This window comes from Mesoplodon mirus (genome assembly GCF_964341445.2).
Source record: "Mesoplodon mirus genome assembly, chromosome: 3".
NCBI classification, from domain to species: Eukaryota; Metazoa; Chordata; class Mammalia; order Artiodactyla; family Ziphiidae; genus Mesoplodon; species Mesoplodon mirus.
Window position 1 is genome coordinate 82,287,701 of NC_138978.1, and position 27,345 is coordinate 82,315,045.

At 42.9% G+C, this 27,345-nt stretch overlaps 1 protein-coding gene across 1 annotated transcript in view; it reads left to right on the forward strand.

Moving 5' to 3' along the window:
* The window catches only part of LOC309799165 (protein FAM170A-like), a gene marked incomplete at both ends in the record, with an annotated part of 198,993 nt that overhangs the window by 19,787 nt on the left and 151,861 nt on the right, over positions 1–27,345 (forward strand). Inside the window, one exon of the mRNA XM_082612158.1 lies at positions 19,011–19,591. Coding sequence (XP_082468284.1) covers positions 19,011–19,591 — 581 coding nt within the window. The remainder of the gene's footprint in view (positions 1–19,010; positions 19,592–27,345) is intronic.

Here is a 27,345-nt window from a genome sequence, read left to right on the forward strand (position 1 = left end):
TAAAAGGAAACGAGAAGATTGTACATACACAAAGCCTACGTTCACACCTTCTCTCCAAAACTAATACACCAATAAAGCCAATAAACCAGTTGAAAATCAACAAAGAGAAAAAGAGATCCTTCCATGCTCCATGCCCACCTGATCTCACATTGTCCTACTTCTACTCTCAGCTTTGTCTTCCATTTCTAGATCTTTTCCTACCTTTTGGGAAAATCTGAACTTATCTTCTGAATGAGAAAACTAAATGCCTTTAGTGAATACTCACCCCTACATCTTCCTTCACTACACAAACTTCACCATGCATTTTCAAGGCAAGCACCTTATCTGAGCTCCCCCTGACTCTCCACAATGAGGGAAGGGGACTGTCCAAAATTTCCCATCAGAATGAAGTTGGATGCAAACAAAGAGCCATCCGAACTTTAAGGCTAGAATAGGTTGTTCTGAATTTCACTCTTTGAGGAAAAGCATTTCTTTAAATGATGGTCCTTTAAAATGTTAATCTATTGCCAATGTGCTTCAGCATCACTTTAGGGAAAATCAAATGACACTCTGTTTCCTATAGACACTTTACAGTCTACAAGCTGAGGTGATTAACGCTTGATATTCAGTACAACATGGTGGCCCAAAAGCTAATAAGAAGCTTATTATGAATGACTTCACAGCCTAAGACAGTAGCCTACAATTCCTTCCCATTACTGGTTCTGTCCTCCAAGTCTAATGAGTATTCCTGCACATAACTTTACACTTTGATTTTTTATCATTACCAAGCCATCAGACATGGATTAGGAGCAAAGTCAAAGTAATAGGAAGTTATAGCCCAATATTATTATTATTATTTTTTTAATTTATTTATTTATTTATGGCTGTGTTGGGTCTTTGTTTCTGTGCGAAGGCTTTCTCTAGTTGTGGCAAGCGGGGGCCACTCTTCATTGCAGTGCACAGGACTCTCACTATTGCGGCCTCTCTTGTTGCGGAGCACAGGCTCCAGACACACAGGCTCAGTAATTGTGGCTCACGGGCCTAGTTGCTCCGCGGCATGTGGGATCTTCCCAGACCAGGGCTCGAACCCGTGTCCCCTGCATTGGCAGGCAGATTCTCAACCACTGCGCCACCAGGGAAGCCCCCAATATTATTTTTGAGCAACTAACAGTTCTCACTTGAATGAAATGAATTTTATTTTACACCAAACTCAATGATATAGCTGTCATCTGGAACTTCAGTGCTATACTCTACTTCCTGGAAGTTTAGCTCATTGGATTCCTGGATTTCAGCACAGAAACCCTGAGTTCCACTCTTCAGGCCTGCCACTGAGTTACTATGTAATCATGCCTAAGTCATTTTTGATTTGTTTGCTTTTTCTCCATTGGTAAAATGGCAATAATCCAAATTCTCCAAGCCAGGGACCTCATTTTAGGATTTATTTTTAAGCTATGTTTCTGGAAGCCCTAAAATTCTGCATAGTTGTTTCAGGTGTTACATACAAATAATTTAGTCCAAATTTTTTATTTTTAATGTATATTTTAACACTGTGGGAATATTCTAGGAGTCACTGACTCACAAGTGATATATATTAGGTTTTAACACATTTTGGTGAACCCCCTTGCAAGGCATGTCTGGTTAACTCATTCTTGTCTGCAAATCTCAGTGTAAGACTCCTACCAAATTTGTGTATATAAATGACCTTACTTTAAATATGTTATTTATTAGTAAGTGTGTAGATTGGCCCTGGTCATTTTTTTAAAACAGCAGTACCTGGTTTGCTCTCATTTCTAAAGATGTGTAATCAAGTCCTCATGTCTGTGAAAGCCTTTGTCAAAGCCTACATGCTAAACCAGTCCATCATACTGGGCATGTGCAGTACCTAGTCTTATCATGCAACCTTTGGGCAATGAGGCAAGATGGTGCTAGTGGTATAGTGAGAAACTGCTAGAGCCAGGTTACAAGGGCTGCTTGATTAATGGCAGATTTTGCAATCATGTTGGGGAATCATGCTGGATTTTCAGGGTGACAAACAGTTTTCAGGATCATAAAGGGTTAGATGAGACACCATTCTGGGTTTCATGCAACTGGATAGGACCTCAGAGAATGGAAAATCCATGTTCCTTGAACATCGCACAGACTGGCCTATTGGTACAATTGGCTAAGTACATATCATCTAAGTTTATCACGGTAAACTGTCCCTTCTCTAAGATTTATATAATAAGAGAATTCCGTTTTCCCCTATCAGTAACCCACTTCTACAATAACATGCCCCTCCAATTTCTATACCATGTAAAATTCAGACTCATCTACCTGGAACCCAGTCTTATCACATAATAGTCAATTACTCAATAACTAATTTCTAACAGATAATGTTTTAATATTACTTAGTTATAAATCTTTTAGTACTTATTAGAAGTTTTGTGTGCTTCTTCCCTGACTTTGATGCTTATGATAAGAAATACAAGGGCTTCCCTGGTGGCGCAGTGGTTGAGAGTCCGCCTGCCGATGCAGGGGATGCGCATTTGTGCCCCGGTCTGGGAAGATCCCACATGCCGCAGAGTGGCTAGGCCCATGAGCCATGGCCGCTGAGCCTGCGCGTCCGGAGCCTGTGCTCTGCAAAGGGAGAGGCCACAGCAGTGAGAGGCCCGCGTACCGCAAAATATAAAAATGAAAAAAAAAAAATACAAGCAGTAGTTAGGCATTGTTGGTGATGCAATTTTGAAATGGGATTTCTTACTATACCTCCCATGGGTTTCTGGGTAAATAATAACTGCAGAGTGTCCTGAGAGCACACAGCAGTCCATTACCATTTTCAGCTACCTGCCTGTCAAATCAGTATTTTCATAATATAGTTTATACTTTGGAGTTCTAGAGAAAATTATATTTGTAAAAGGAATCAATCACTGGGGGGAAAAAAGTGTGAAAGCTGCTATTTTGACGATACAACCGCTGGCATCATTTGTAAATCAACCTGATAGATAAAACCAAAACATCCAACGTGTATTCCATGCTGTATTTTGTCAGAGTTATGAGTAGGCATACCCACTGAGAGGGAGACTGCTTACTTCAGTCCAACTCAAAACACAGATGGAACAGCTCTCCAAAATCAATTATGCAGTCAATGCATGAAAATAGAAAAAGTAAGTTTTGTGGGGAGACAGAAAATTTGGGTTTCATCTGAATCAGAAAGAATACACAGAGGTCTCATGATGATACTATCATGTCACTGATATTTATTATAAATATTGGATGCCTCTGGCCTGGTTGTATATTTATGATAAGGAATTAAACCAGTTGTTAAACGCCGAGCTGTGATTACACATGGGTTCTGGTCAGATTCAATCTTTTCTTTTCTTTTCTTTTTTAACATCTTTATTGGGTTATACTTACTTTAAAATGGTGTGTTAGTTCATGCTTTATTAAAAAGTGAATCAGCTATATATATACATATATCACCATATCTCCTCCCTCTTGTGTCTCCCTCCCACTCTCCCTATCCCACCCCTCTAGGTGGTAACAAAGCACCGAGCTGATCTCCCTGTGCTATGCGGCCGCTTCCCACTAGCTATCTATTTCACATTTGGTAGTGTATATATGTCCATGCCTCTCTCTCACTTCATCCCAGCTTACCCTTCCCACTCCCCGTGTCCTCAAGTCCATTCTCTACATCTGTGTCTTTATTCCTATCCTGCCCCTAGGTTCTTCAGAACCTTTTTTTTTTTAGATACCATATATACGTGTTAGCATAGGGTATTTATTTTTCTCTTTCAGACTTACTTCACTCTGTATAGCAGTCTCTAGCTCCATTCACCTCACTACAAATAACTCAATTTTGTTTCTTTTTATGGCTGAGTAATATTCCATTGTATATATGTGCCACATCTTCTTTATCCATTCATCTATCGATGGACACATAGGTTGCTTCCATACCCTGGCTGTTGTAAATAGAGCTGCAATGAACATTGTGGCACATGACTCTTTTTGAATTATGGTTTTCTCAGGGTATATGCCCAGTAGTGGGATTGCTGAGTCGTATGGTAGCTCTATTTTTAGTTTTTTAAGGAACCTCCATACTGACCTCCATAGTGGCTGTATCAATTTACATTCCCAACAACAGTGCAAGAGGCTTCCCTTTTCTCCACAGCCTCTGCAGCATTTACGGTTTGTAGATTTTTTGATGATGGCCATTCTGACTGGTGTGAGGTGATACCTCATTGTAGCTTTGATTTGCATTTCTCTAATGATTAGTGATGTTGAGCATTCTTTCATGTGTTTGTGGGCAATCTCTATATCTTCTTTGGAGAAATGTCTGTTTAGGCCTTCTGCCCATTTTTGGATTGGGTTCTTTGTTTTTTTGATATTGAGTTGCATGAGATGTTTGTGAATTTTGGAGATTGATCCTTTGTCAGTTGCTTTGTTTGCAAATATTTTCTCCCATTCTGAGGGTGGTCTTTTCATCTTGTTTAGGGTTTCTTTTGATGTGCAAAAGCTTTTACGTTTCATTAGGTCCCATTTGTTTATTTTTATTTCCATTTCTCTAGGAGGTGGGTCAAAAAGGATCTTGCTGTGATTTATGTCATAGGCTGTTCTGCCTATGTTTTCCTTGAAGAGTTTTATAGTGTCTGGCTGTATATTTAGGTCATTAATCCATTTTGACTTTCTTTTTCGTATGGTGTTAGGGACTGTTCTAATTTCATTCTTTAACATGTAGCTGTCCAGTTTTCTCAGCACCACTTATAGAAGAGGCTCTCTTTTTTCCATTGTGTATTCTTGCCTCCTTTCTCAAAAATAAGGTGACCATATGTGCGTGGCTTTATCTCCGGGCTTTCTGTCCTGTTCCACTGATCTATATTTCTGTTTTTGTGCCAGTACCATACTGTCTTGATTACTGTAGCTTTGTAGTATAGTATGAAGTCTGGGAGCCTGATTCCTCCAGCTCGTTTTTCTTTCTCAACATTGCTTTGGCTATTCAGGGTCTTTTGTGTTTCCATACAAATTGTGAAAATTTTTGTTCTAGTTCTGTGAAAAATGCCATTGCTAGTTTGATGGGAATTGCACTGAATCTGTAGATTGCTTTGGGTCGTAGAGTCATTTTCACAATGTTGATTCTTCCAATCCAAGAACATGGTATTCCTCTCCATCTATTTGAATCATCTTTCATTTCTTTCATCAGTGTCTTACACTTTTCTGCATACAGGTCTTTTGTCTCCTTAGGTAGGTTTATTCCTAGGTATTTTATTCTTTTTGTTGCCATGGTAAATGGGAGTGTTTCCTTCATTTCTCTTTCAGATTTTTCATCATTAGTGTACAGGAATGCAAGAGGTTTCTGCCCATTTTGTATCTTGCTACTTTACCACATTCATTGATTAGCTCTAGTAGTTTTCTGGTAGCATCTTTAGGATTCTCTATGTAAAGTAGCATGTCATCTGCAAACAGTGACAGCTTTACTTCTTTTCCAATTTGGATTCCTTTTATTTCTTTTTCTCCTCTGATTGCTGCGGCTAAAATTTCCAAAACTATGTTGAATAATAGTGGTGAGAGTGGACAACCTTGTCTTGTTCCTGATCTTAGAGGAAAGGGTTTCAGTTTCTCACCATTGAGAACGATGTTAGCTATGGGTTTGTCATACATGGCCTTTATTATACTGAGGTAAGTTCCCTCTATGCCTAGTTTCTGGATGCTTTTTATCATAAATGGGTGTTGAATTTTGTCAAAAGCTTTTTCTGCATCTCTTGAGATGATCATATTGTTTTGCTCCTTCAATTTGTTAATATGGTTTATCACAATGATTGATTTGCGTATATTGAAGAATCCTTGCATCCTGGGATAAACCCCACTTGATCGTGGTGTATGATCCTTTTAATGTGCTGCTGGATTCTGTTTGCTAGTATTTTGTTGAGGATTTTTTCATCTCTGTTCATCAATGATATTGGCCTGTAGTTTTCTATCAATGTGACATATTTGTCTGGTTTTGGTATCAGGGTGATGGTGGCCTTGTAGAATGAGTTTGGGAGTGTTGCTCCTTCTGCTACATTTTGGAAGAGTTTTTTTTTTTTTTTTTTTTTTTTTTGCTGTACGCGGGCCTCTCACTGCTGTGGCCTCTCCCGTTGCGGAGCACAGGCTCCGGACACACAGGCTCCGCGGCCATGGCTCGTGGGCCCAGCCGCTCCGCGGCATGTGGGATCTTCCGGGATCGGGGCACGAACCCGTGTCCCCTGCATCGGCAGGCGGACTCTCAACCACTGCGCCACCAGGGAGGCCCTGGAAGAGTTTGAGAAGGAGACGTGTTAGATCTTCTCTAAATGTTTGATAGAAGTTGCCTGTGAAGCCATCTGGTCCTGGGCTTTTGTTTCTTGGAAGATTTTTAATCACAGTCTCAATTTCAGCACTTGTGATTGGTCTGTTTATATTTTCTATTCCTTCCTGGTTCGGTCTCGGAAGGTTATGCTTTTCTAATAATTTGTCCATTTCTTCCAGGTTGTCCATTTTATTGGCATAGAGTTGCTTGTAGTCATCTCTCACGATCCTTTGTATTTCTGCAGTGTCAGTTGTTACTTCTTCTTCATTTCGAACTGTTGATTTGCATCTTCTCCCTTTTTTTCCTGATGAGTCTGACTAATGGTTTATCAATTTGGCTTCTCTTCTCAAAGAACCAGCTTTTAGTTTTATTGATCTTTGCTACTGTTTCCTTCATTTCTTTTTTGTTTATTTCTGATGTAATCTTAATGATTTCTTTCCTTTTGCTAACTTTGGGGCTTTTTTGTTTTTCTTTCTCTAATTGCTTTAGGTGTAAGGTTAGGTTGTTTATTTGAGATTTTTCCTGTTTCTTGAGGTAGGATTGTATCGCTATAAACTTCCCTCTTAGAACTGCAGTTGCTGCATCCCATAGGTTTTGGGTCATCATGTTTTCATTTCACATAACTGATGTGTCTTAGATGCTTAACATGAAAACAAATATTCTAAAATCAGCAGTGTCCTTTTGCTTTTTGTATCACTTCTATATTATATCATTATTTAAACAATACTGTAGCCAATTAATGTGCATAGGGAAAAATGAATCGACCATAAAGAAAGCTTAAGTTTTTCTATTATTTAATATCCTTTCATAGAAGGCAACTTGACAACTGTTTTCTCTCAAGAAAATGACTTCCTATGGGTTCTCCCAGAATCAAACCCAGTCATAAACATTCCAGTTCAAATAGTTAATATGAGAAATGGAAGAAACGCCAATAGGAAAGTGAGATAGGGAAGAGAAGGCAAGCATTAAATACTGTGTTATAGCCAGGTAAGAGTGTGGAAAAGTGGAGGTAATCCACAGAGAAACTCTGGGAAACACAAGCTTCCAACTTGAAGGGCCAGGGAGCTGGGGCATTTAGATACCCACTCCCATCAGTCCTTGGTTGAGGACTGCTGCTGGGAAGCTATTAATTCCCCTCACTTCCTTCCTGCCATCTACACAGGCAGAGCAGACTTCAACAGCTTCAGAAGTTCCTGGGCTGGAAAATGCCAAATAATGGCAATTGAAAGTTTGCCACATGCACAAAATGGTAGGGTCTAAGAAATATAGGAGGGACATTGAACAAATTGCCAATAGCAGGCAACCGGCAAATGCAAATTCAGAGGGCTTCACAAGTCATCTTAGCAATTAGAATAGATAATAAGAAACCTCTCTCAACAAGAGCCTGAGATGCACTATTCTTATCATTTGAATAATGAGTGCTGGTTTCCATTTATTAAACAGTTCTTATGTGCCAGGTACTGTACCAATGGCCCAACGTCCATGATCTCATTTAATGCCCACAACAATCTTATTAGTACATCACCAGTTTATAGATGAGGAAGCTGGACTCAGAGGCATTAAGTAATTTACTGAAGTAACAGACACCAGCCCAGGTCTCTCAGTTGCCAAAATATTTTCTCTTTCTGCCTCCCACTGTTTTCAGTGTCCCTAGATGGACAGATATATTTTCTTTAGCTTGAGTATGTCATTAGCTCTGGAAATTCTATCTAAAAAACGTCACAGTCCGCCCCTTTCAGAGAAAGACCTGTGTCTTCATATCTTGGAAATTCCAGCCTGTGTACCAAACATGGAGAGACTTCCCACCTGGTGCCCCTGTCATCTCTGCCGCATGGACTTTTACGAGAGGCTCTCATTTGGTGCTCTGCACCTGCCCCATGGTGGTTAGCACTTTCAAAGAGCTGCAGGCTCCAGGAATCACAAAACCATCTCTGCTTCTATGTCCTTTCCCACCTGATTTCCATTTGCTCTGCCTGGTCATGATGGGAAGTTTCTTTTTTTGTAGCATCATTCCAGTCTGACTTTTCTTTCACCTCTTCACATTCCACATTCCATCAAGTGGCAATTTTATTCTATGATCACCAGTTAGAACTTTAAAATAGATTTTCAAAGAATATCTGACTGTTAGAACTTCAAATAGCTCAAATATAACCATTTTCTTCAATAAACCTAAATTCTAATCTCTTTTAAATAGTATTTTGAGCAAAATAATAATTCATGCTCACTTGTATTAGTCCCTTTTCACTCCTGAGTCTCCAAGTCATTCTTAAAACCTTCACACTTTAAGTCCTCTAATGCTATCACAGCACACTTTTAATTACTGGTATCAAAAGAAAGGGACTATCATAGGGGAAAAGCCTTCTATGTTATTTTACCAGCTTAATTTCTACACAAAAGCTTTCAAGTAATCAACAAAAAGAAGAAATGCAAATCCAAATAAGCCACAAACTAGGAAGACAGTCCAAGAATGAACAATGAAGGTCAAATCCAAGTACAACAAACCCCATGGAGAATACTGATGTTTTGCTGCAGTGACATTTCATGGTTAATTGGTGGTTTGTTAAAGATTACATTTCCAAGATCAAAAAGAATAATGATAAAACACACTCAGAAATGGAAAGCCAGGGCTCTATAAACAGTAGCTGTTTGGAAATTATAAATGGTACTAAATGACTAATGAGGAATATAGAGAGCTTACCAATTCTCAGGGAATTCTGTAACTTTCAAACCACAGACTGTTGTGGGCAGGATTTGATCAAACGTCTCTAGAGTACACTTTCATCCTCATGAGGTTGGGGTCAGGAAGAGGAGAAGGTAAAGAGGACCAGGAGCTATAAGGCTGTGACTTGGAAAGGCCTTTTGCAGTCATCTACTTCCAGCATCCTGCCCCAGAATTCCTCAAATTCCATGTTTTCCCATAAGCTGTTATTTCCATCCAGGTGTTACATGTACCAGACCCCTTTTCTACAGCAATGGCCCTTTCAGGTCTTGAGGGAATTTAAAATCATACAAAGAAAAATCTGCCTTGCAGAATCTTAGGAGATTTCACTGATTTCACATTGCTCTTAATGGAACGAAGGCATGGCATCATCTGCCTAGCCTCATATAAAAAAGGAGGAAAAAACCAAAAAACATTCATTGCCCCATTGAATCTGGTGCCCTACATAGTCCCATGTGTGACACTGGTCCCACACAGAAAAATTTGAGCTTACTGTCCACGCTGATGCTCAGTTAAACCCACCCTAGACACAGTCACCTAAGTGGCTTTTCTAGGACACAGTCTGATGGAGGCACTCCTCTGCCTTCACCTTCAATGAATCCCCATTGATTACAGAACAAAGTCTAAATGACAGAGCCATGGCTCTCGTTCCAGCCATATCTCCTATCAACCCCCTTTCTCAGAGTTCATGCCCCAGCCATGCTGAAGAACATACAATATTCTCTTTATCTTAAGGATTCTGTACAGAGTGGTCCCTCTGCCTGAAACTTCCTTCCTTCCTTCCATCTTTGCCTGGGAAGGTCCTGGAAAATTGCTACTCACCCTGCTGATCTCCACTATCACTTCGTTCAAGAAGTCCCTCTGGGTCTCCCATTCCCTACCTCCACAACTAGACTTAGTTAAATTTACCCTCCTGTTTACACCCACAAACACCTACTTCCTCTATCAAATGACTTATTTCCTATGTTGTAATTACCTATTTCTTTATCAGTCTCTCTGACTGAACTATACACTCCTTAAAGACCGAGAAGTTGTTTCCTTCACTATCGTATCACAAAACCTAACAGACTAACTGACACATGATAGTAACTCAGTAAATACGTGTTGGATGAATGAATGAATGAATGAATGAACGAATGAACAACACACTAACCAGCTGTATGAGCTCAATCTCTAGTCCATCCCTCTGTCCCTTACCTGCAACCTAAAACAATCCCAGTACTTCTGGTTGTCTTCCTTGGTCCTGGAGCATTTGTGAAATTGCAACATCATTCCCATCCCAGACAACTCCACTTCCAATAATTTGTTGTCCTTGTCTATAGTAACACCAGTTACCTAAATTGGGCCCATCTACTCCAACCACATCCCAAATCCTCTGAGCCAGGTGCAGCAGCTTCCTTTCACAATGCTAGGACCCACCACAAAACAGATGATAATCCCTTTGCACATTTCAAGGAGCAGCACCAAGGGAAAAGTACCTGGGAAAGGCCATTGACAGCTCAGAATATCCAGGGCATTTCTAGAACGTCAGCACTGCTCTTGCTCTAGGAATGAAGGTCCAAAAAGCATGTCAGAGAATGTTCATAATTGTAAACAAGCTCCACCTTTGAAACACAATCTAGATAGAACCAAATATACAAGCCTGCACAATGGATGAAGCCAACGTCTCCTCCATGATTGCCCTTCTGACAACCTTATTGTCTCCTCAACCATAAAAGGTGAACTTCAAACTCACGACCTTGCCTTGTCACCAGAAACATCCAAGCTTGGATCAGTCTTTCCAAGACCAGATATTTGCTCTGTGAGCTACTAGAGACTTGTCACATACACAGAAGTAGAACAGGATTATTTCTATCTACCTGGGGACCTGGAGTCTTTCACATTGCTCCTGTGAAAACTCTCACAACAGCAAAACTTTACCTACAAAGGGTTCAAGCTATGACACTCCCAATTTTCACAAACCTCCTCATCTCTTGTGAGTCACATGCAGCCAATTCCAGGAATTGGAAACATGGTTGTGAGGATGAAACTGACTTTGGGGCTCCCCTTGGATATGGTCTTCCAGACTTACCAAAAGGCCATTAAGAGGAAGGTTTACCCCACCTCAGGGAAACCCGAGGCAGTACTTGCAGTCAAGGGCTGGCCATGGCTTCTGAGCTACATCCAAAAAGAATTTCATACTGTACCTGGATCTGCTGGAGCCATTTCTGACTGTCCGAGAGCCAGCATGTACCGCTCCTCAACTGCCTCCATTGTGGATCATCAGTAGGGCTGTCAGATTTACTAAATAAAAATACAGGATACCCAGTTAAACTTGAACTTCACATGAATAGTAAGTCATCACTTTTAGTATAAGTAGATCCTATGTAGTATTTGGGGCATACTTATCTTAAAAATGTACTCGTTGTTTTTCTTTTTTTTTTTTTTTTTTTTACTTTTCTGTATCTATGTTATACTTCAACAGAAAGTTTTTTTTTAATTTTTTGCCTTATAACAAATTTAATCAGTTATTCATACACATATGTTTCCATATCCCCTCCCTTTTGCGTCTCCCTCCCAGCCTCCCTATCCCACCCCTCCAGGCGGTCACAAGGCACCGAGCTGATCTCCCTATGCTATGCGGCTGCTTCCCCCTAGCTATCTACCTTACGTTTGGTAGTGTATGTATGTCCATGCCGCTCTTTCACTTTGTCACAGCTTACCCTTCCCCATCCCCATATCCTCAAGTCCATTCTCTAATAGGTCTGTGTCTTTATTCCTGTCTTACCCCTATGTTCTTCATGACATTTTTTTTTTCTTAAATTCCATATACCGAGCTGATCTCCCTAAGCTATGCGGCTGCTTCCCCCTAGCTATCTACCTTACGTTTGATAGTGTACGTATGTCCATGCCGCTCTTTCACTTTGTCACAGCTTACCCTTCCCCCTCCCCATATCCTCAAGTCCATTCTCTAGTAGGTCTGTGTCTTTATTCCTGTCTTACCCCTATGTTCTTCATGACATTTTTTTTTTTGTACCTAGTCCATGGGTATGTTGTACAAATTAACTGTAAAGTAGTTAGAAGAAACCGACACAGAGTAAGCACTCCACAGACATTGGCTATTAGCTACTGGAAATATTTCTCCATGAAACAGATTACTTTATCAGTGGATGACTCGGTGGGAGAGAGTGAATCACAGAATCACAGCATGTTGAAAGTGACCTAGTTCACACTCTTATGTGAAAAGAAGAAAAGTGTGCATGTGTAGAAAATGTCTGAAAGTTTACATAACAAATAGTTCATCATGTTAACTTTGAGGATTAGAATAAATCAGGAAAGGAGGAAAGCAAAACTTGAGTGTAATTCAATTTCTACATCATTTGTGTTTCTACACAGAGACTCTGAATACACAGGAAGTGCAATTTTTTTTAAACGTGGCGGGATAAAGGTTTTCAAGTTTTCCTGATCCATCCGTATTATTATCTCAGAATTGCTGGCATTTCTTGCCATCTTCGGATCTACACCCATTTGAGTCGGGGGGCCATTCTGGACGGAGGAGATAATAGAGCAGAAGTGAAGTGAGAAAAAAGGAGAGAAAAGATTTTCTCTTTTCTCTTCAAAGAGGAAAGGTCTTTGGAATGGGAACAACTCACAACCAAACTTTGGGGAAAGGATGTGATGGAAAATGAGACAAACATCCTACCCCTGTGATGAGAAGGATTCCCTGGGATGGATGGAGGGAGGTCACAGGTGGCTGGACAAGGAAACCAACTAGGGAGAAACACACACAAGTGCAGAGCAAACAACCCGAGGCCACTCAGCCTGACTCCATGCAAACATGTGTCCAGCAGCCAGCCCTTCACCTGTGGCTCCCCAGCAAGACAGGTACCTCGGGGATGCCAACTCATTCTGAGCCCATTATGCCTGGCCATTCATAAACCGCTGTCTAACGTGTGAGGAATATACTCTAAATGTTTATGAGGAAGTTGGGGAAGGAGATTGAAAGTTTACTTAAACGGAAAAAAAAGAAGTTCAGTAAGGCAGGATGGTAGAGAGACAAGAAAAAGACCTTAAAAGATAGAAAGGATTGGCCAAAGAAGAGAAAGAAAAAGAAATGATTCCGAATGGGTTAACCTGCAGCTAGGAAGTTAAGGAAGATTATTGATGGGTGAAGACTATGGAATAAAGTGAGTAAAATTTATCAGAAGTTGCTGAGACTATGGTAAGAAGCATGATTATCAAATTATGAATTGGCTGCAATGGCATTCTAGGGGGACACTAGGAAGGGGAAGCAAATGTTCATGAGATGACAGTGGCAGGTGGAAAGTGTTTCAGGGGAAGATCAGTCTTGCAGAGTGTGTATCAGAGGAGGGCAAGTGTGAGCAAGCAAGGAAATACTAATTGTATACGATTCCTTCACTGAGTGCACCCAGCCCCGTGGTCAGCCTTGAGAACAAGCAGGACTTCAGGTACTGGAGCTACATTTCAGTCATCAAGACTTGAGAAGACACCCTTAACTCAGGTCTTCTCTTCAAAGTCCATCTTTCCTTCTTGACCTTCATTTGGCCTCTTCCCTTACCCTCAAGCTGTGGACTGAGGCCACAGAGAAAGATGGGTCACTAGTGTCTTCCATCCCCTGGCGACTGTGGTTCACATCAGTGGAGTTCCAAAGGCAATAACCAAGTAACAGACACAAGAGTGTATGAAGAAGAAGAGATTCTGATAAGGCTTTCTGTGACAGTGTGGGCCGAGTTGGCTATATATGCCTGCTATCACCTGAAGGATGAGCAGCCTTAGGGGAGAAGTGCTCAGAAGGAAGAGCCTGGCTCTCTACAGGCTCTGCATCCTCACAGGCCACTCGAAGAGCTCACTTGCAGCTTCGGCCCCCAATCTCTCTCCCTCTGCCTACTCACAGTTTTTCAAGTCTTCTTTCCTCCACATTTCTCTTAAGAGGTGAAGGAGGAAGATGAGCTTCAGGCCAGCTCAGACTCCCCTGGGATCCCAGAAAGATGCCTATCATTAACCTCCCACCTTCTAGGAAGCTCCTAACATCTCCACACTTGGGGGAGTTTTCATTTTATCAGTGCTTCAAATTGCTGGCTGGAGATGGCCTGTTGAAAGGTGGCTAAAAGCAAGTAGGAACCTTTGGGCAGCCTGGCCCTTCTCGACTGTCAGACATCTTCAGGGATATTCTAGGAAACATTGCTTGTTTTAGAGAAGGGAGGGAAACAATCCAATTGTCCAATAATGCTTGAATGGAAAATAAATGATGCTATACGAATGTGATGAAATAATACCAAACAGTCAAAAATAAAAGACCTAGATCTATATGGACTAATGTGAATAAATCTTGAAAACATAATATTGTTTGAAAGAAAATAAGATAAAGAATCTTAGATTATAATAACAGGTATGTAAGTATTTAAATATTTAAATCAAATCAACATATTGCTTCTATATATATAGATGCAAGAAAATAAACTTTATCCAATGAACACATTATTTACATTTAATATGTTCATTTATCTAGGAAACCCAAAAGAACCCACAGATAAACTAGCAGGAACTAATAAGATGGTTCAACAAGGCACACACATACAAGATCAATAAATTTTAAAAGTCAATCACGCTCCTCTATACTGGCGATAGCAAATTAGAAACTGTAAAAGAAAATAAGAAAAAAATAAGATCTAAAAATTGTCACAAGAGCCATATAAATTACTTAGAACTAAGCATACGTAAAAGTAAATAAAAGTGACAAACTGAGTACGACCACTTAAAGTCCGCCCAACCCAAGGATTAGAAAACGACTATTCTTACTTTTTGAGAACGCGCCCTCTTCCTAAGTAGCAGATCAGTACGTGAGAGTGAATCAAAGAAACACAGCATTTGAAAAGTCAACTAGGCCAAGCCTCTCGATCGCACAGACAGAAGCTGAAGCCCACACAGGTTGAGTTACTTGGTAAAGGGCCCAATGTCCTGACTCAAGGACTAGCATTTTTCACTCATTCATAAGACACAATCAAATACAGTACCTTGGAAAGAGATCGGAAAAAATGAAGAAATCAAATATATAGTTCCTCATCTTTAAGTACAGAAATAGCCGTGACAAAATTACACGTATTGAGGGAAAATTGAAGTGCAGACTTTAAAATGTCAATAATCCACAGGAAAACTGGAGACCATTTAAAATATTCATATTAAATCTCTCTAGAAAAGACATTAAAAGATGTAAAATCAAAATGTTCATTTTATAAGAGATATGGTATGATACAACTTATAATAGATATGGTATGAACCTTTCCCTTTCACGGGAAAGCTTCGGCTGGGAAACAGGAATTGTTCTTGAAAACGGGGCCTGTGCTATTGCAGACACTGTGCTCAACCTAGGTCCACAGAATGCTCTGATGTCATCATTGAGGTCACAGAATCCTGCTATGCGCCTGGCAACCTTGCAAACATAACAGCCCTGGTGAGCACTAGGCAGCACTGCTGGTTCACTAAGTGGTACAAGTTTTTCAGCCATTTAGGAGACTTGACTATTTTTGTTTGTATTGAATCATTTCAACAGATTGCCCAAGAGGCAACAAGGGCAAAACTGTAGGGAAGAGGAGGAGTTGGACATCTCTTGAGGCATCTTCTAAGGGAGACTTCTAGTTGGTACGATGGAACGGCGACAAAAGAGGAAACATCTGGGAAATGAAGAGTCCCAGGAAACTGCCGAGAACGGAGGAGGTATGTGGGGGGCAACTTGCTGGGGCACATGGGTTTCTGCCAAACTAAACCTTCTCTAGGATGGGGGGGACTGAGAACGTGTCACCTGTGAAGCAGGGAGCGAGAGACCTTGTCTCACTGATGCTGCCGTATCCATCCGGTGGGTCCCTGTGGTGTGAGACGGCACAGAACGGCCAGATGCCCCCTGGGAGATGGGAGGTCAGCTCCGCTGCTCTGAGGACTCTCTCCTGGGGCAGCCGGGCCTGGAGCTTTGTCGGACTCATAGCAGGCTGCATCCTGCTTGCACAGACCTAGAGGTGCAGCTTTTCTCAGTCCCCGATTTCTCTCTTATTCTCTTGGATCTTTCCCTGGGGTCATGAGGTGGGGGATGTGAAGGATGCAAGGATGCTGAGAGAGACCCATGCGTTGCTTGGCCTCTTTTACCAAAGTGGAAAGAGAAGCCCCATGAGTTGAAGGCCCTTTTGAAAAGTATCTTGACAAGTGGAATGCAGTTCGAAAGAAGATTGTTTGTCTAGGGATGGTGTCATATTGAAAGCAAGGAGGATTTATTCCTTCAACAGGAAGAATTGCCCAAAGGAGATCAAGGGAAGGGAAGGGTTTTCCAGAGACTGAGACCACGTGGGCGGGGGTGAGAAATGTCCTCAGGGTCCTGTGGGGAGCTCTGAGAGCCACGGGCCACGGGGTGCCTGTGTGCATTAAATGTAGGGGTGTAGCTTGCCCTGGGCGGGGGTGGTCACCCCAGAGTTCCAGCTAGACGTCTCTGCCTCAGATTAGAGCCCAGTAGCTCCTACCAGGCCCAGGACACTGGAGACTGTAGGGTGGGCCCTGGCAATGGAGGTCTAGACAGCAGGCAGATTTTCAGGCAGTGGCTGGGACAGGCTGGGGAAGGCAATGACTGCCCCTAACCATTCAGAATATTTTTCTCTATGTTCCTGTGTGTGTGTGTGTGACTGTGTCTGTGTGTGTGTGTGTGTGTGTGTGTGTGTGTGTCGTAGTGCAGAGATGAGCAGGATGAATGGGGGTAGAGTGCTTATCAGATATAAAGTCTGCGTGGTAAAGTTCTTGTCACCCTGCCTGGACCTGGCTGCCACTCGGTGTACGTAAGAGTGTATACAGAATTCTTGTTAGGGGTGTTTTATGAGACAGTAACTCATACACCCATGTACACTCTGATACAGCAAAAATATCACACACCCCACATATAACTTCCTTAGTAAACCACACACAGCACATGGAGGTATATACACGCATCCCTCCTATACTACGTTCTCATACAACCCATCTGTACCACAATCCTGTCCTCCAACACCAAACGCTGGAGATGAGATATGTATATAGACACACACACTATATATATAGGAGACACACACACACACACTATATATATATGTATCTGCTCAACTCTCGCACAAACACAGCTAACTTCAGTCATCGCTAAATACCTCTAAAAGAACCAGTCACGTGTCATACACACCACACTTGTAACACATTCTTGAGTAATGCCAGACCCGCTTTGTACAAACCACAGTAAACCACAGTCTCAGTAACCCATGTCAGGGTTGCCAGATAAAATATGGGCTATCCAGTTCAATTTGAATTCCAGATAAACAACAAGTAATTTTTCAGTATCAGTATGTCCCAAATATTGTATGGGCCATACTTACACTAAAGCAAGTAAGACCAAATACTGCATGGGAATACTTACACTAAAAAATTATTCTGGGTTTATCTGAAACTGAAATTTAACTGGGTGCCCTGTATTTTTCTTCGCTTAGTCTGGCAACCCTTATATACTTACCACCAGCTCAGGTATTATATATTTATTGTATTTTTGTTTAGTCTGTGTCTTCCACTACTAGAATGTGCAGCATTACCAGAGACTAGAACAATGGAAGAGTGCCAGATACACAGGAGTAGCTGCTTACTGAATCTTGATGAATGAATGAATGAACACACACCATAAATACAAGCCACACCATGTAATGAGGAAAAGTTACATGTCCCAGAATTCCTGACTTGTGAAGAGATACCATGCACAAAAAGGCCACAGACACAGATAAGACACATCTGCACCGTGCTCCCCATGCTAACCCCACACTTACCACAGACTTAACTGATACACATCACTCACTCTTCCCACATACTCACAGTCACCACCGAGGCCTACATTACCAACAAGACAGTGCCAGAGTAAGGACTGATTGGAATTAAATCCTGGAGTATACACTTGGAACCACACTCTCAACTGTGTGTATTCACTGCACCTGACACGTGTCACACACTCAGTAAATATTTGTGGACAGAGGACTGATGAACCCACCCTGAGCCTTTCATTCCTCCCTCAGGAATCTCGAAGTCACAAGAGGATCCCCCTCACCTTGGATCCACTGTGGTGGCCCAAGGCTGCAGCCCAGGGGCAGGGGAGGTCTCCTCTGCCCCTGAACACTTCTCCTTTGCTTCTTCTCCACGCAAGCTCATCTATGCCGTTAAGGGCACGGGGCTCCTCAGGTGAGGGGGTGCTTGGCTGTGAGGCAGGAGGCACACAGATCCCAGTGAGGCTGAGAGGAACCCCAGGGTCATCAGAGGTGATGAGGGCTCTGTGGAGGAGCCTGGGCAGGATGGCTGAGCTGTTACGAGGGCGTGGATCCCAGCTGAGTCACGGGTGGGGGTCGGGTGTGAATTCTGGTACTACCATGGTGGGGAAGTCAAGAAGCAGGGGCCGGAAAGGTCTGGACTTGAGGTGGAGGGAAGAGGGACCAGATTAAGCATCTTCAGAGGAAAATGTAGGGTTTCTCTTTGCCTTTGCTTCCAGAGAAGGACAGAGTTCTGCATCATAGACCTCCAGCCTGAGAGCAGCACCATCCAGCTCAGGTCCACACAGCTCACACACACATGCGCCCTCCAGGCACAGCCCTTCTCAGTGCACACATGAACCCCAAGCACGTGATCCACAGTACTCTCCTCCTGCACCACCGCCCCATTCCACAAGGAATGCACCACCGATATTCCCAAACTCACACTCTTCGTCATACACGCATCCATCCGCATCCCTCACATACCACAGTCCTCACCACTGTACTCCACACCCGTGTATACAGACACCGCTCCAGTATCCCCCAACACGCAGAAAAAGCCCACAGATGATCCCAGATACACCACTGCCTCCTACGGCCAACAGACACCAAGCTCACGACATAGCTACGTCATGCAAATGTCCCTCTCTCGTCTACCACACCTGCTCCCTCAGCTTCTGTCATGGCCCATGCATGTTATTATGTTTTTAATTTCCTTTTTCAGGAATCCGGAGATCACATCGAGACACTGCCCAGCCTACCGCACCCCTAGCCCAGGTTCAGGAAAAAGGGGAGACTGCTCCCCCATCACACTGTGTCTCCTCCTCACCCTCTTCACCCTGTAAGAACGATCTGCACACAGACAAAGAGGAAAGGGGCATGAAAATATACTACATGCAGGTACAAGTGAACAAGGGTGTCGCTGTCTCCTGGAAGACAAAGAAACCCTTGGAGTTGCCTGAAAAGCAGCTGACGATAGAAGAAGTGACCCTTCCTGAGGATGCGTGCACAGTAGGCACTTACCCCTCTGATGTGTCCACCGAAAACCTCCTGTCTGACAGTGAGCCCACTGGGGAGGAGAAAGAGTATGAGGAAAGGGCAGAGCCAGGCAGCCCATCAGGGTCACCTGCCGTCGAGGAGAGACCCAGGGCCAAGACACCGGACTGGATGGTGACCATGGAGACCGGCTTCAGGTGCATGGCCTGCTGCCGGGTCTTCCCCACCTTGGAGGTCCTCCAGCAGCACGTGAAGGGCGGCGTCCTGGAGGGCTTCAGCTGCCGTATCTTTCATCTCAACATGGCCCAGTGGATGGGCAATGTGGAATCCGAAATCACCCCGAGGAGGAGGACAAGGAGGACGAGGAGGACGAGGAGTAGAAGGAAGAGAAGCAAGAAGGCCCCAGCCCGAAGAGACCCTGCAGGCAGGGTCTTTTCTCTCTTTTGATTTCCACACAGCAACTGAGATTCATGGGACAGAAGATCCCGGAGACGGTGTGGTCTTGGAAGAGGTAAGGCTTCAGGCTGGCAGTCTTCTGAGCCTATGTCACGAGGGCCCAGAGGAGTCTAAGGGAAGGGGCCGCACACATGTGCTGGTTTACCTAATGGCTCTGAATTTGCATCAACTTGGGACACACCCAGCACTTCCAAAGGCATTGACCTCTGTTGACTTTAACAAGAAGGTGGAGCCTTTTCCTAGGAGTTTTCTCAGGGTCTGCACGATGGACCTCAACTCTTAGAGGACGTACTGCCAGCAGCTCCTTCTCGGCAGAGAGAGCCAGGAGTGGTCTCAAGAGAGGACAGGGGCCCTTGCAGGACCAGAACTTTGAGGTCTGAGAGCCTTGGGCCTGAGCTGAGATCTCACCCGGACCACTGGACCTAGCCTTCTGTGACAAAGGGGAATATGAAAGAGAGTCACGTGGAAATGAGGTCCCCCGAGATATGGAAATGTTCCAGAACCTTCGTTGCGTGGTAGTTGATCTGGAGCCAAGCTCACTGTGGTGTGTGTGGCTCTGAGCATTAAGGCAATGCTGGAGGGTAACCCTGACCAGCAGAGCTTGGAGTGCTTCTTGTCTCTTCCTGTTCTACCTCAGTTGTTTTATCCCTTCCAGGGAGAAGAAAGCACCCTCGGGATAGTTGGTAGTAAACCAGGGTATATCCTCCCTCAAAGGGACCCTGCCTGCCCTTCATTCAAGATGCTCTGGAAATGGGAACTGACTCATGTTATCGAATTGGCTGAGGGAGCACAACTCCCATGTTGATTCCGGTCAGACATGTTCATCAGACCTAGAGCTTTTCTCCTGATTCAAATCAAGTAGGGTATTAGTAGACTTCCCATTTATTTCAGCCCTAGAGATAGCACATGAGCAAATATAAAAAATCTCTGTGTATCAAAGCATTCTAATGAGCCCTTTCATTTTGCTGTTCGTTGTGAAAAACACGCTCACTTTATCTCTGCCAATGAAGTGTTTCCACTTGACCCATGATGCCCCACGATCCCATTAGCCTCACTGAATTTAGGGAGCCCATTATGATGACATAATTTCCCTCTCATTCCTGGCCTGCAGAGAAGAGCAGCTGCAGAGCATTCCAAGACTGCTAACGTTCCCCTCACCAATACGTTTCTTAAACCTCTGGCAAAGGAAGTGTCCTCTGAGCCCTCCCAGGGCACATAGGGGGTTTGGGTGAGCAGATCTTATGTGATAAATCCACTCCAGTGGTCTGGCATTCCTATGCCTTTGTAAACCTTCTACAGTGGTGGTTCTCAGCTGGGGACACTTTTGGTCTCCCCTCCCAGGAAATATGTGGCAGGTCTTGAGACTTTTTTTTTTTTTTTTGTGGTACGCGGGCCTCTCACTGTTGTGGCCTCTCCTGTTGTGGAGCACAAGCTCCGGACGCACAGGCTCAGTGGCCGTGGCTCACGGGCCTAGCTGCTCCACGGCATGTGGGATCTTCCCGGGCCCTGGCACGGACCCATGTCCCCTGCATCGGCAGGCGGACTCTCAACCACTGTGCCACCAGGGATGCCCCTTGGGACTTTTTTCTTTAAGGAGCTGTATTATGAATGAGCCCCACGTGGCTGGTGCACACGGATGTATCAAGGCACTTTTTTTTTTTTTTTTTGGTACGCGGGCCTCTCACTGTTGTGGTCTCTCCCGTTGCGGAGCACAGGCTCCGGACGCGCAGGCTCAGCGGCCATGGCTCACGGGCCCAGCTGCCCCGCGGCATGTGGGATCTTCCCGGACCGGGGCACAAACCCGTGTCCCCTGCATCGGCAGGCGGACTCTCCATCACTGTGCCACCAGGGAAGCCCTCAAGGCACTTTTTATTGTTACAACTAGGGTGGCAGGGAAGAGTATGTGCCACTGGCCCATCTTACATTGCACAGGACAGCTCCCAACAACAAAGAGCTATCCAGTTCAAAATGTCAGTCATGCCAACGTCAAGAAATTTTGCTACAACATACTTAGAAAGTCCTGGCATTTTGACTTTAGCATACGCTAACTTTGGGTACAGGTGTCAGTCATTTGAGCAAACTGTTGAAGGCATTCCCAGGTAGCCAAGCTAACACGCTGAGTCTGGAATGGGTGTTGAATGCACTCGTATCAACAAATCCAGCCTAACCCAATATTACATTACTCCCACCTGCTTCAATACCTACAAAATCCACACACATTATTTCTCAGGTTTCTATTGATATAAATTATAAAATTCCTTATTTTAGCAGATAGTGTCTCCTCATGGTCATCCTTTATACCCGGTGGGTACCCACCCCTTCCCTGCTCCCGTCCCCATTTCAAGGACTCTAGTCTGATTACTAGGTCTGGAAAAACGAGAGGTAGTGGAGGCAAGTCTTGAGGATCCACAGACCCCTGCAAGGAAACTATCTCAGAGTAGAGGCAGACTTCCTTCTAATAGCACAGCAGGCTCAACTAAGAGGTCACAGGTCAGAGGTCACAGGCCTCAGCTTTGTTGGAATCTGCCCATGTATTTCCACCTCAAATTTCCAGGATTCTACTCCTTCCCACTGATGCCCTAGGACATAAGAGAATCTACAAGGTTGTGAATCAATGTGTTGTCATTCAGCCACGGACTGAATTTGACTTTGGATCCCCTTAAAAAAATAAATAAATAAAAAGGAAGGAAAGAAAGATAGAAATGCTGATTATAACAAGTCCCCCAAAGTGTTGCTATGTAGCCAAGCTCAAAGCTAAGACAGAAAATCCCCAACGGTAAAAAGAGATTTCGAGCTCAAGCTATCAACTGGGAGTTGAAACTGAAGGCCCTACAAAGGCCAATGGAACTGGATACAAAGCTAAAGATTTAGTCTTTAGCATAGGTGGGAGTCAAGGTTAGAGGAAGCCATGCACTGGGAGTGAGTTGTGAACTACTCAACACTAAGAATGGAAGAGCAGCTCTTTCATTGAATGTGAAGAAAGAAACAGGTAGTCCCTAGTTGCTACCACTGTCTTTGAACCAAACTAAAGAACAAGGTCAACCAGAAGGGCAGATATGAGAATCAAAAAGGAAACCTCTCTGGAATCCTCACTGAACCAAGTCTAAGTTCTGCTCTACTTGTGGTCTTTCACTTACAGAGACAAACCTTTTGGGCTTACCACAGGGATCAACAGACTTTTTCTCTCAAGGGCCAGAAAGTAAATATTTTAGGTTTTGTGGGCCATCAGTGCTCGTCACAACCACTGAACACTGTCAGCACAATGGGAAACACTCAAAGATGGTAAATAAATGGATGGGCCAATAAAGAGCTTTTATGTTCCAATAAAGCTTTAAAGGCAAGGAGCCAGGTTGGGCTCACAGGAGGTAGTTTTCCAGCCCTTGACGTAACTCACTAAACTACAAATTACCTTGAGAGTTGGTGGTTTGATATCTACCAAACCAAACCAAACAAGAAAGCCCTAGGATTTCTGACATCTAATGCAATGCAATTTGAGGTAGCATGGACTTTACATACACATGTGAAGGTGTGGTCTAGGAAACCAATCTTGGAAACCTGCCTCTCACATTAAATACATCTTTTGCTGAGTAAAGCCCTTTAACCAAGTAAGTGTTAAACATCAGTGAAATGACTAAGAAGTAGGAAATGGTATGCAAACCTCCTCCTTAACAACTTGTTCCCATCATTCTAGGTTTCTTCCCTATGCACATTTTTCCTTAGGGAATCGTTGATAAATTTTACCTCTAAAACTTGCCTATTTCCACTCTCTATCTTCAGGATTTGCCCAATCACTGTTACTCTGTAAACAATTTAAAAAAGTTTTTTGGGGGGTAAATTCCTTTTTTCCCACAGCTAATGGTTCTCTGTGTCATAGTGTCTGGAACGACCCAGCTACTTCTCCAGTCAGACCAAGCACTTGAAAGGACAAGCCGGTACCCCGAGCTATCCATCCATTCACCCAGTAAGGAAGCCTGATGAGGAGAACTAGGATGTGTAAATTTCTACTGTTGGAATTAAAACAGAATATTCTGGGCTGCATGGATTTATCCTAAACTTCAAATGCATTAATTATAAATATACCGTTACACTGACTACTATTCTGTATCTTTGAATAACCATATACATTTTTTCTTTTTATAACTGATTTCTAGAGGTCTATTCCTTAATTTGGGCCATATATATGTATACCTCATGATGATAGGATTTCTTACTGTGAGGGATTAATATGTTCTTAGTAATTTTTAATATTATATTTTACATTATTTTACTACCTATGTTACTATAAAAGTAACAGTATTTTACTGGAAAATTGATGCTCAATGAAAAATTTAAAATATGGAAGTTACATGTGGAAAAAATCCCTGAAAATCTTGCCACTGTTTACATAAGGGTGAATATCCCTTTACAGATGATAGGATGCATTAACACACGCACATACATGTTTGATTAAGGTATGTGATGTACCTACCTAAAATACATTAAACTGTTACATGCTTCTGTCATTAAGTTTAAGCCATCATTTTAACAGACCTGTTATTACATAACTATCTTAAAATATAAAGACATTCCTATTGAATATTTCACTTTTACAAAATTTAGTAACATTGGCATGCTACTCACCTTTTCTATTTGAATTTCCTAATTATAAGGTCCTATTCTGTGATTTCTATATCAAAGGGACGCACGTTCTATGTTTTGATATGTACTCAGCAACTTCACTTTGAAAATCAATTTTTCAATCCACCGCTAGGAAAAAGTGTGCAAGTCAGTCGTTGAATAAATATGTTTGATGAAATTACCAAATTTCAACAAGTAATTTTTTTCTTTTTATCTCAGGCCAGAGAGGAGTAAGGAGATAGAGAACTTGACAAAAGTAATCTACTTCAAACAGCCTCTTTTCTCTACTTAAGAAGTCTTGATGAAAGTAATGCTAAAACCCTTGGGAGACAATCACATCAAAACCTAGACGGAAATGTGGTGAATAAGAAACCAACGATCAGTTCATTTACTAAGAAATGTTTGTCCTCTGTCACTGTCATTAGTAACTCTTTCTGACACTTAAACCTCTGCCTTGACATTCTTGAAAAAAGGGTCAACAGTATGCTTTCTGTATTGCAAGATGAACAATCCATTTTCAGTAAGTCTATACTGTCACAAAAGATAACTAAATTTGTACTGTATAAGATTCACAGAATATTAGATAGACAAAGTCCAAGATAAGATCCAACTTGAAGCGAGGCTGGGGGGAGACAAATGGAGCTCATCGTAACAGGACGATGCCACATTAATATTACAAATTGCAATACTGAGTGCTTTTCTAACACTTCAAATTTTTGTCTCCCTGAATTACTTTTAAGGCCAGATTTAGGTTAACTGCTCTGAATACAAATTTTTATGAAATTTTGGAGGGGATTGCAACATAATTTTCAAAAAGTTTTTCCTCATTCATTAACTGAACAAATATCGAGCACCTACAAAGTAGCTGACAATGTTCAGACTGTAGATTCAGAACAAACGTCGCTGCATTCGTGGAATTTACGTTGTAATGGGCATACATTTTGGCATGTTCATCATACTTTTGTACAAGGCCTGCTAAAACTCACACTAAGGCTTCTCCCCTAATATTTAATAGACGTCAAGGTTCAAACTTACTACACCATTTACCAGAGTTCTCTGCCGTGTGGCCTCCTGACTACTGGGACATGTTGAGCTATGGCTGAAACACCGACTTTAATGAAACAAATGATTTTTTTTTCTTTTGAACTTGATGACTGGAAGAATTCACATGACACCTGAGTTGTTTCTGTTTTTGTTTTAATCATTTTATGGAACTTTTCTCGTGTGTGGGCTCTCTGATGGTCTTACCACTCCTATCACTTTTATAGGATTTATCAGCAGCATGGATTCTGTGATGAACTGTTAGACTGGAGCACCAACTGAAGCTCTTACCACAGGTCTCACACTTGTAAGGCTTCTCCCCTGTGTGCACTCTTTGATGAGACTGTAGCTGTGAAGGCCGACTGAAGACCTTACTGCATCTGTCACATCTGTACGGCTTCTCTCCAGTGTGGACGCTTTGATGAAGCTGAAGACTTGAGGCCTGAATGAAGTGCTTCCCACACTCCCCACACTTATATGGTTTCTCTCCTGTGTGGACCCTCTGATGCACGTCGAGGTTCAGGCTCCACTTGAAGCCCTTCCCACACTCCTCACATTTGTATGGCTTTTCTCCAGTGTGGACTTTTTGATGGGCTTGAAGGTGTGAACTCCGACCAAAGCTCTTCCCACACTCTTCACATTTGAATGGTTTTTCTCTGCTGTGGACTCTCTCATGGGCCAGAAGATTTGAGGCCTGCCTGAAGACTTTCCCACACTCCTCACAATTATACGGTTTCTCTCCGGTGTGGATTCTGCAATGAATTTTAAGATCTGCTCTACGACTGAATCCCTTCCCACACTCTTCACATTTGTATGCTTTCTCACCGGTATGGATCAGCTGGTGGATCTGAAGTCGTGAACTCTGATTGAAGCCCTGCCCACACTCCTCACACTTGTAAGGTTTCTCTACACTGTGGGCCTTCTGATGGATTTGAAGATATGAACTCTGACGGAAGCCCTTCCCACATACCTCACATTTATAGGGCTTCTCCCCTGTGTGGACAACCAGATGAACTTGATAATGGGAGTTCCTCCTGAAGCTCTTCCCACACTCATTACATTTGTATGGTTTCTCTCCTGTATGGACTCTTTGATGTGCCTGAAGGTTTGAACTCAGAGTAAAGCCTTTACCACACACATTACGTATGTATGATTTCTCTCCAGTGTGGACTCCCTGATGGGCCTGAAGACTTGAAGGCCGACTAAAGCCTTTCCCACATTCCTCACATTTGTAGGGTTTTTCTCCTGTGTGGACCCTCTGATGAATGTATAGATTTGAGCTACAAATGAAGCCCTTCCCACACTCCTCACATTTGTACGGTTTCTCTCCCGTATGGACTCTCTGATGGGACTGAAGGTGTGAATTCTGACTGAAGCTCTTATCACATGTGGCACATTTGAATGGTTTCTCCCCAGTGTGGACTCTCTGATGGTCCTGAAGGTGAGAGGCCTGACTGAAGGCCCTCCCACACTCCTCACAATTATAAGGTTTCTCTCCCGTGTGGACTTTACAATGAATAGTTAAGTGCTGACCTACGGCTGAAGCCTTTCCCACATTCCCCACATTTGAATGGTTGCTCTACAGTGTGGACTTTCTGAGGAGTCTGCAGCTGTGAGCTCTGACTGAACTCCTTGCCACACTCATCACACTCACTGTGTTTTCCTCCCACGTGAACTCTCTGATGAATATGAAGAACCGAGCTGTAACGGAAGCCTTTTCCACACTCACTGCACGTATGAGACTTCTCTTTTGAGTGCAATTGCTGGTGAAGATCAAAGGTGGAGAGATCGGTGAAGGTTTCTTTACATTCATTACACTGGTAAGGTTTTTGTCCTGTGTGAATCATAGTATTCTGATCCAGTGTTGAAACCCTCGTGCTATCTTTTCTATAATCACTGTAGCCGTAAGATTTTTGACCCTTGTGTACTCCATGAGCATCAAGGTGATG